This window comes from Arctopsyche grandis, chromosome 4 (assembly GCF_051622035.1).
Source record: "Arctopsyche grandis isolate Sample6627 chromosome 4, ASM5162203v2, whole genome shotgun sequence".
Taxonomy (NCBI): Eukaryota; Metazoa; Arthropoda; class Insecta; order Trichoptera; family Hydropsychidae; genus Arctopsyche; species Arctopsyche grandis.
Genome location: NC_135358.1, coordinates 8305470 through 8315542, shown reverse-complemented (window position 1 = coordinate 8315542; position 10073 = coordinate 8305470). Strand labels below are relative to the sequence as shown.

Here is a 10073-nt window from a genome sequence, read left to right as displayed (position 1 = left end):
ATTTCTCTAGTGCCATAATTGAGGAAGCGAAAAATATGCTGGGTGTAAAAAATATGTTTGGCGGCTCATAGCTCCTATAAAAAATAACTAATCAAAAAAATAAAAGCACAGATGCATGTCAATGGTGGATATCCATAGCATATTAAAAATAATTTCTCTAGTGCCATAATCGAGGAAGGGAGAAGTGTAATACGTTTGCATGGACAAGGCGCTGGTGTCCAGCGCCTTGTCCTACGTTGGAGACCCCAGAAGATGCAAATTCTAAGTAAACTTTGCTAAACTCATCTTCAAAAAATGATTTTAAAACGATGGGAGAGTTGTCGATTGATAAAAAATATGATTTTAAAGCAGGAAAAACACTCTCTTCACAGCAGGATAATGTGATAACCAGCGCGTTTTTGTATGTTTCAATAATGCTTAAGTGTAATACGTTTGTATGGACAAGGCGCTGGTGTCCAGCCCTCTTAAGAATAACACATTTGGCAAAGGCTAAACACGATATGTAGATGCGACGAGAAAGAAGAAAAATTCTCGAAAGAAGATTCCATTTGTATAATATAGAATCAACCATTTTGTGGTTTTTTAGACAGTGCAATTCGCATTTCGAATGTTTTTTGTTCTAGCATTATGATGATGACACTAATTGTGAACTTTCCCATTCGTCATTTTACAAGGACGCTCGATTATCATACATTTTGTTGTGAATATTTAGTTTAACATTAGCATTTAATGATTTTGGATGACATTTTACTATAATGGCATGTACTATGTATAATGATTATAGTACACTCGTGATTTTATCCGTCTTGGTTCGGTTTTTTGTAATATAAACCGCTTAAACATGGCTAATCTAATAGTAAACATTTTATTAAATTTATTTGAATAGTTCTACTTTATTTAAATTTATTTGAATATTCGTTTGTTTTTTATTAAATTGAACGTCACGGATTCTACGAACCAAAACATACATACATACAATGTCTATTTCGAAATTATATATTAAGAAGATGTTGTCATTACAAGCAATATATATTTTTTATAATGAAACTGGTTTATGTATGTATCATGATAATGTATTGTACATCGTAATATTGTATCATTTAAATTGTACAAATTTACAATGTACAAGTACTAGTGGTTTTACCCGGCTTCGCTCGGTATTTGTAATATAAACAGCTAAAACATGGCAAAACAATCTAATAGTAAACATTCATTTGTTTTTTTTATTAAATTTATTTTAATCGAAAAAAAAATTAACAATATCGATATCGTCATCATAGAAACTTTGATTTGTTTTCGATGCTCCCACCTAAACCTTTAAACCTTACATACATACAAAGTCTCTTTCGAAATTATATATTAGATGTCTCTAATATATGTATTTACATATGAAGAAAGGCTTTTTTCTAGTGTTACCAAATGTGTGGAGAAACTCCACGCGAGATTTAAATGAAATCGATATCGTCGATTTACATGCCTTTATTAAATATCATAGGTGAGTATTATATTCAAATTTAATAGAATATTGAATTAAAAAATAATTATAAATACGATCGTATACGTATGTACATACATAGGTATCGCATTTTTATTTATTTTTTAAATATGATTGTATAGGTTTTATATGAATTTGTTGAATTAAGAAATTGCTTTGAAAATGAGTTGATTACAAAATTAATTGACACACATCGTTTCCCATATTAAAGGAACTAAGAATAATGCAAAGTAGACTGTCTTAGATACCATACTAAATGCAGTAAAACTCACTAAAGCAAATGCAATTTATAAGACTCAAAATGGAGTAGATAGTTGACTAACACATACCTACTGCACATTTGCAACATGTATACGCACTCACTAAAAGCTATTTTATTACATTCGAGTTTGCAAAACGTCAATACGGGCAATTGTTCAAAGTCGCCTACAGAAGCCAGAACCTGAATTGTAAGCCTTGGAATTCATACTTGTGCCATAAGTGTACTTCCAATACTAGTTATTATTGAAATAATAAACTTTTACCAAACTGTGTTACGTGTGATGCATTTTTTTTTGATTGTGTGGTAATTTAGGATGTTTTGTTTAATTAATGTTAGCATTGCGAAAAAAAGAATGTTATGTCATATTATTTATTGCTTGTTACAATAATATCATATCAATAAAATTTCACGTTAGGTATTCATATGTATTTAATTTAATAATTTGCATTAAAAATTCATTTCCATATTGGAATCGCAATTAAAATCATTTTAAACGACTAAATCAATTTCGAGTACTGAAAACAGGCAATTAATTTTCAATTGAATGTCATTTATTACGTCAATAGTAGTGTATAAGTATGTATAATTACCTGCTATTAATACATCATATGATCTTTAATTTTAATACAATTTAGCAAGTTTAGAATTGACAATTTGAATAAATATCAATATATACACGTATTTGTCAAAAGAATAATGAGTTGGAAAACATAATTTTCAGACGTTTTCGATTTCTAATCATTTTTGCATTTAATGTTTGCAATCGGGATTTATTTTCATGTTCCCTTTCGTAGATTCGAACAACTTAAATGGTTACTCTTAGATGAGGAGTTCTAGTGAATTATGCTACTATAGGAATCTGTTCTTATTGGAGTTCCGGTATTTTAAAAATTAATTTCTTCTAGTCTTCTCAATACTCGTTAGGCCACCTCACAAGTTTCTTATCCAACGATGCTACGGAAATACCTTACCTTAAGTATTTACATACCTACTTAGCTATTAAAAATTTCATAAAGTAAAAGCTGGTTTTAAAATATATTTAAATGTAGTAGATAAATATAATAGACAGATAAATATATAAATTTTCTTTCATATTATTATACATACATTCAAGATTAGGTACTTTGAATTAACATAAGGCCGTGACAGTTTCCTTCTATGTTATTAATTGAATATTAATTGAATCTGAAAAAAATTGACGAATCAGTCTCAAGCTACTAGCTACTATGAGGTGTGTAATTTATACGAGTGTTAATCTTAGAGTGTGCATATTTTGACGTGGAATGTCATTCACTAAATAAAATTCTCAATTCGGGTGTAATAGACGAAAACTGTGGTCATTTCATCTTTTTCAAGGGGGTAGCAAAAGTTGGCCAGTTTGTGGTTGTTTTTTTATAAAACTTCTTTTTGAAACAAGCTTCTTATCGACATTCTTAAGCTTATTGTATTTTCTGCTGGCTTAAATTTTGTATGATCCTGGTTTGGCCAATCTAGAGGAGGGCAAATGCTCCCCCCCCCCCTCCCGAGAATGATAATTGTTGTTAATATATTATTTTAATCCAAATATCTAGCAACTAATGTCAATCACACGGTTCGGTGATTATTTCGCACAAAGCGGGCTCGCACACGTCATTAAAATCTCGATCACGGAACATTTGGCGACCGAAAATTCCATCCATTGAGAGTTACACACGTGAACTATCATACTAACGAGATAATTTTAAATACCAAATATTCCGTATTCACGATTTTCGTGGCAGCGATTTGTCGTTTGCGCGATCGCAATGTGCGAAATAGTCCGTTTACTCAATCGTACGGCCAACGATAGAAGCGTTTCCTTTTTATTTATTTTATTTTTATTTTTTTTACAAATATACCAGGAAGGCCTTACAGGTAAATCCCAATGCGTCTTCCTGGCCAATTACAAATACAAATGCAGCATTTTTATTACAAGTCCTTGAATTACGAGACACTGAAAAACTCGCAAATTAACGAGACATCTATGAATTGTACATAAATTCAAACTTCAAATAATGGTGACATAGGAGGTAGGAAGGATTTTTAGCCAATTTTTTTCCGGGAAACGTTTTTAACAATGAAATCAGAGAAAATTGGAAAACTCTGATAGGAAACGATCAACCTGGAGTCACAAATCGAGGTCTGACCAACAGCATACTCTGAAAAATTCATTTTCATTCGAGGCCCGGACCCAGGGATCGAACCCGGCGCCTTCTTGACGTTAAGCAGAAACTTAACGGCCGAGCTTTGCTGCTGGCTAATATGATATAACTAGTTGTTTTACCCGGCTTCGCTCAGTATTTGTAATATAAACAGCTTAAACATGGCGAATCTAATAGTAAATATTCATTTGTTTCTTTATTAAATAAATTTATCTGAATCGAAAAAAATATAATATTCAACCAATTGAATTGTCGTCATAGAAACGAAGTTCCCAACCAACAATACTTACATACATACAAAGTCTCTTTCGAAATTGGGTCTACCTCACGGCACCGAAAGTGAAAAGGTCGAAAAAGCAAAAATCGGAAGGCAAAGATCAAAAATCGAAAGATCTTAAGTCGATAGATAAAAAAAAAGAGTGCATGGTAAACGATACTATGTATATATTATATATATATATTGTTATTGTACATCAATCAAGTTTCAAATAGTGGTGACATAGTAGGTAGGAAGGATTTTTAGCCAATTTTTTTTTCCGGGAACCGTTTCAACAATGAAATTAGAGAAAATTGGCAAACTCTGATAGGAAACGATCAACCTGGAGTCACAAATCCAGGTCTGACCAACAGCATACTCTGAAAAATTCATTTTCATTCAGGGATAGAACCCGGCACCTTCTTGACGGTAAGCAGAAGCTTAACGTCCGACCTATGCTGCTGGCTATACTAACCGTTTTTCATATGTATGCATGGTAAACGAATATTTTCGACTTTTTTACGGTCACCCTTCGAAATTATATATTACATAATATCAAATGATATTTTTTAGCTTAAGAGGTTTTTTTTAGTTTAATAGTTGTAGAAGTAAGCCATATTTTAATTGAAATTATCACATTTATAAAATCGTGTTGGCGAAACTAGTGTTTGTAATTTGTGAGGTGGCAGTACTGCTATCAAACATATTCGGATAGGCTGACAGCTCCTTTCTTGCAAGTAAGGTTTAATTTATAAATAAAAACTGGTGTATTTAATAATGCAATCAATTTGTTTTTAATATTTTTTTGTATGTATACATGATCTGTATATAAGAAAATTTTCAGTCAAGTTAACATTAACAAAAAAGAATGTCACAATCTGGTGAAAAACGATCTGTGTTTTTGGACGTAGATCCAAGTATTATTGAAAAAAACATGACAATTGTTAAGGTGAGTTTCATAGTACATATTTCTAAATGTTTGTTGTTAAAATTTATAGTATTTTATACTTCCGATTACAATTCAGGAAAAAATTTGCCTCTTATCCAATCGTTTTTTACAGGACAGTTCTATCGAAGACGGTTTAAAAAATTTATTTCCATCTCCGAGTATAAATGCAGTTGTGGTGCAACCGTCACCAGGTAAATAAAAATCGTTAAAGTTAAAAATATATTTTTGGCTTTTATTGATTTTATTTCAACATATGTAATTTGCTTTGACATGTGTATTTTCAGGTTTCTGTGTAAAAACAAAGATACCCGAAGAAAATAAAAAGATTTTCATCAATATTTGTCACACTGACGCTATACCACCACCTGATGACATAAATGAAGATGAACTTGTGAAGATTCTGAGTTCCGAGGAACCATCTGATTATCGAGTGCCGATGAGTATTGGGGAAGCCAGAACTGAAAAAGATAAATCTGGTCAACCCTCTACCGTATATGATGTCGCTATTAGCACAATATTTTTCAAAAAATTGCAATCAAGCAAGGTTTTCCACACCTTCTTTATGAATATTGTGTTCGAAGGCCTTCAAAATAAATACGGATTTGTCTTAGAAATCACAGATTACGTTATTCTGAAAAATCGTATAAATATAGGAAATCTGCAGACACATAGAATTCAAAAAAGAATATCAGAACAAATAACCAATACGAAGGATGCGTACAAACCTTTAATTGAAATAATCAGTTCAAGCAATGACACAGACGCTCCTAAGAAAGCTATTCCGAAAAAACCACTCGAAATAGAATATCAGCTGATCAGAGAGCCTGGGGAGGGTAAAATTGAATATCTCATAGGAGAATTCAGAATAAATGATAAGGTTACTAGTTTTTATAAAATATTGTATCAACAGAATTACCATTGGATGGCGACTGAATGAAAACAATGATTTTACAGACGTTTCAATAGTAATAGATACGATAAATTCACAAGTTTTTTTATTTTCAGTTACGAGCTGATGATGTTCTTCTTGATATTGGGGTAGACAGAATTATTGTAGAAACACCCAAAACAAGGCAATTGACAGATGTATTTGTGCCATTTTCAATAAGGCAAAACTCCGTGAAGGCTGTGTTAAATATGAATAATAATGTAAGTAAATTAAAATTTTATAAGCATTATTTTTATTATAAATAACATACTTTATTTTATAAATAGGTTCTAATTGTGACGATGGCAGCTTCAGACCCATAAATTAAATGTGCTTAAATAAAAACATAAATTTAAAATTATTCCCAATATCAATTTTTGAATTAAAGTATCACAAAAATATAATTAGTCAAATGTATGTATAATATATGTATAGAGGTCACAAAAATAGGTATAGTGATCCAATTATACTCTACATATTTTTTTTCATTTTGTAGTGTATTCTTTAAAAAAATTACATCCAAATATATTTATAATCAAAATCTAAATGTTACCAAATATTTCAACATATATATATCAAAGATTAAAATTAGAAATAAGTTTGTTTGCTAAAATTTAATGGAATGTATTATGTATTAATGTATATGTGTGAAACTATAATAAAAAATTGAATATTCATTTTCTTTTATTAAACTTATGTTGAGAGTATGAAACACATTCAAAATCAATTATTATTTAATACATACACTCTAAATTAAATATAACAGAGTATTTCATTTATAGTTTACTGGTACGGTAATAATAAATAATCATATATAATAGTTTATTAATTTGTATCAATACTGGCAGTGGATTCTATAATTTAATGTACAAATATTATTTGAGATCAATCATGTAAATAATTACATAAATATACATTTTTACAATCATATTTACAAAATAGAGTACAGTTGTTTTATTTTATAGATATATGTATGTGTGTACATATGTAGGTATTCATTTAAAAATATTAAATATGCAGGTATAAAATATAATACTGTAACGTAGAGATTAGGTGAGTGGCGCTCGTGGACTGATGGTTCACGACCGCGGATCACCTGATCTCTCGTTCCCGCCAAAAAAGGCCTCCACGAATGAATCAGCCCTATGCAACGGCCAAAGGCATCGTCTGACTCATCGACCAATGATTGTTGAGATATGTATGTATGTGTACTGTGTCCAGCGAGTATAAATATGGGGCGTTCTCGGCATGGAATTCATTCCAGCCCGGACCGCCGCCAAGAGAACACGAATAAACCGCTACTACCCATCTTCCTGCGTCTTTCTCCGATTCTGGAAACCCCCCCCTTCACGTCCACGCAACACTATCCCACTTCTGACACCAGTGTTGCGTGGACGTGAAGGGGGGGGTTTCCAGAATCGGAGAAAGACGCAGGAAGATGGGTAGTAGCGGTTTATTCGTGTTCTCTTGGCGGCGGTCCGGGCTGGAATGAATTCCATGCCGAGAACGCCCCATATTTATACTCGCTGGACACAGTACACATACATACATATCTCAACAATCATTGGTCGATGAGTCAGACGATGCCTTTGGCCGTTGCATAGGGCTGATTCATTCGTGGAGGCCTTTTTTGGCGGGAACGAGAGATCAGGTGATCCGCGGTCGTGAACCATCAGTCCACGAGCGCCACTCACCTAATCTCTACGTTACAATACTTTTGAAATATTGTCATAATATATACATATGTAGATAAAACTAGTAAAAAGTCAGTATACTTCTTATCTATCAAATTTGTATACTAGACATTTATGCAGTTAAAATATTGTACTGTAATCTCATATATAATTTCAAAAGAGACATTGTATGTATGTATGTAAGGTTTGTTGGTATTCGAAAAACAAATCAAACTTTCTATGACGACGATTCGAAAAAAAACATGAATATTTACTATTAGATTCGCCATGTTTAAGCTGTTTATATTACAAATACTGAGCGAAGCTGGGTAAAACAAATAGTATGTAATGTAATTAACAATAATGTTCTAAAATACTCAATTTAATAAAAAAATAATGTTTAATTTAAAATTATAGTCAATTATTTTACTCTGTGCAAAAAGGGAAAGATAATGTATCTCACCTAATATTAAAAAAAACCTTTATCTTTTACGCGATAGCTTAAATCAACAAGGAAAGGTTTTAAAATGCCTTATTATCTAATTTTGGTATTTTTATACTTATTACAAGTGGCGACTCGTGCATAGGAGCTGAAGAAAAATTATAAAAAAAATGATTATTTATTTGAACATACTTGTTTCAATCATTTTTAATTTTATTATATTCACAGGTTGTAAATGCAATTTTTTCGTAATTTTTATAGGGGTGCTGCAGCTCCTATGCACGATGACTAATGCGTATGGGTAGGGATGAAAAAAATATTTGTTTAAGCATTTCTATTATTGTACGTTCCATATACAAATTCTGTTCTGTTTTCAATATTATTTGGTAACTTAGGTTTGAAATTAAATGACGAATCTTTAAAACTAATGTCCATGTCTTTGAAGGCATTCAAAAGTAATATACCGATTATTACTACAACGAACCCACAAATATTTCCTAATATGTCATTATAGCCCATATTTTGCCATTCTTTGAATAAAATCGCCGAAGCAATTATTACTAGCGTAGTGAACATTACATAATATACGGGAGTTACAATACTAGTGTTGAAAATATCCAAGGATTTGTTTAAATAATTCATTTGCATCATTATGCAAAAGACAGTGGCGATTAAAAGGAACCAGAGGACCCAATTGTTAAAATCATTTGTGGCGCCGGAAAATGTTTCTCTTAGCGAAACTCCCAAACCTTTGCAAAAGACCACAGTCAAACTGCCGACTGCCGAGCATAATAACAGATAGACAACAATATTACTATTGCCGTATTTTGGACCCAAATAGAATACTACACCAAAGAAAGTAAACACAATTAAAATTAAATAAGCTATAAATAGTGGCTCTTGTAATTTTATCTGAAGTTCTGCTAGTGTTTCAATTTCCTCTTGTTTTGGAGAGTGAATTACAATTATAGTAGAGCCGATCACGCATAGAAAGCAACCCAACTGAAAAGAAAATCATGAAAATGAATAAGCAAGCAGTTGCAGAAAATAGAAAAAAATATTGAAAATTAAGATAACAAACTTTTCCCAGAAAATTCAATTTTTCATTGAGAAATTTGGAAGCTAATATTGAAGAAATAAGAACACTAAGGGCTCCCAATGGTGTGACGAGTGAGGCTGGTGCAAAGGCATATGCTATAAAATTAAACGCCTCACCGATTCCCACTGAAAAAAAAAAATTTAATTTATTTTTATTTCATTAAGATTTTTACAAATAGAAATTGCTTTAGTACTTATGATGAGCCCGAGCCACCAAATCCATTCTCTCAGATATCTAAAACCACCGGCACCAGCACGGGCGTATCCAAGATTTGTCAGCCGTCGTAGCCCAATTTTTTTAATGATAAAACTAGTGCCTATAAAGAAACTCGAACAAATTGCTAAACACAGGCCAATTGCAAAAGAATGACTGTTGTAGTTGTTGTGAGGGGTTTTTCCGACATCCATGTCGGTGGAATGTTTGATTTTTTAAAATGGTTCAAGCCGATTCAATAGTTCGTATACATATGGCGGAAGATTTTGAAATCGAGAATGTTGACCACATTCCCTTGCACATTGCTGGGAGGTGATGTCACTGTACAATCAAACATTTCAATGACAGTTGTTATCATTCTAGTTTATCGGTCATAATTCGATTATAATTGTCCATATAAAATAAAACTATTTTTTTTTGACAGAGTGAGATATTTTTGTACATGATAGTTCGATAATACACGCTTGAATGGGTGTGAAAATGACAGTTGTTACCAAAATAACACATATATTAACCTTTTGGTGTAACTGTATTACATTTACTTGTTTTCAAATTAAAAACGAGACATTTTATATA

General features: G+C 31.8%; 2 protein-coding genes across 3 annotated transcripts; one reads left to right on the top strand and one right to left on the bottom strand.

Annotated features, from left to right (window-relative positions):
- The first annotated feature begins 4785 nt into the window (after positions 1-4785).
- On the top strand, positions 4786-6747 carry Pih1D1 (PIH1 domain containing 1). 2 transcript variants are annotated; one of them, XM_077430061.1, is made up of 6 exons: positions 4786-4930; positions 5027-5142; positions 5255-5333; positions 5427-6019; positions 6148-6291; positions 6358-6747. In XM_077430061.1, the coding sequence occupies exons 2-6, from the start codon at positions 5062-5064 to the stop codon at positions 6391-6393; spliced, it is 933 nt and encodes a 310-aa protein (XP_077286187.1). In that variant the 5' UTR covers positions 4786-4930; positions 5027-5061; the 3' UTR covers positions 6394-6747. The 2 variants fall into 2 exon arrangements, with proteins under 2 accessions (XP_077286187.1, XP_077286188.1); XM_077430062.1 differs by having other exon boundaries at positions 4857-4930; positions 5038-5142; positions 6358-6746.
- spict (magnesium transporter spict) lies at positions 6486-9881 on the bottom strand. Its single transcript, XM_077430060.1, has 4 exons — positions 9478-9881; positions 9267-9409; positions 7786-9187; positions 6486-7105 (listed from the first exon to the last, which is right to left on the bottom strand). Exons 1-3 carry the CDS (start codon positions 9689-9691, stop codon positions 8510-8512), a joined length of 1035 nt encoding a protein of 344 aa, XP_077286186.1. The 5' UTR covers positions 9692-9881; the 3' UTR covers positions 6486-7105; positions 7786-8509.
- Positions 9882-10073: the final 192 nt, after the last annotated feature.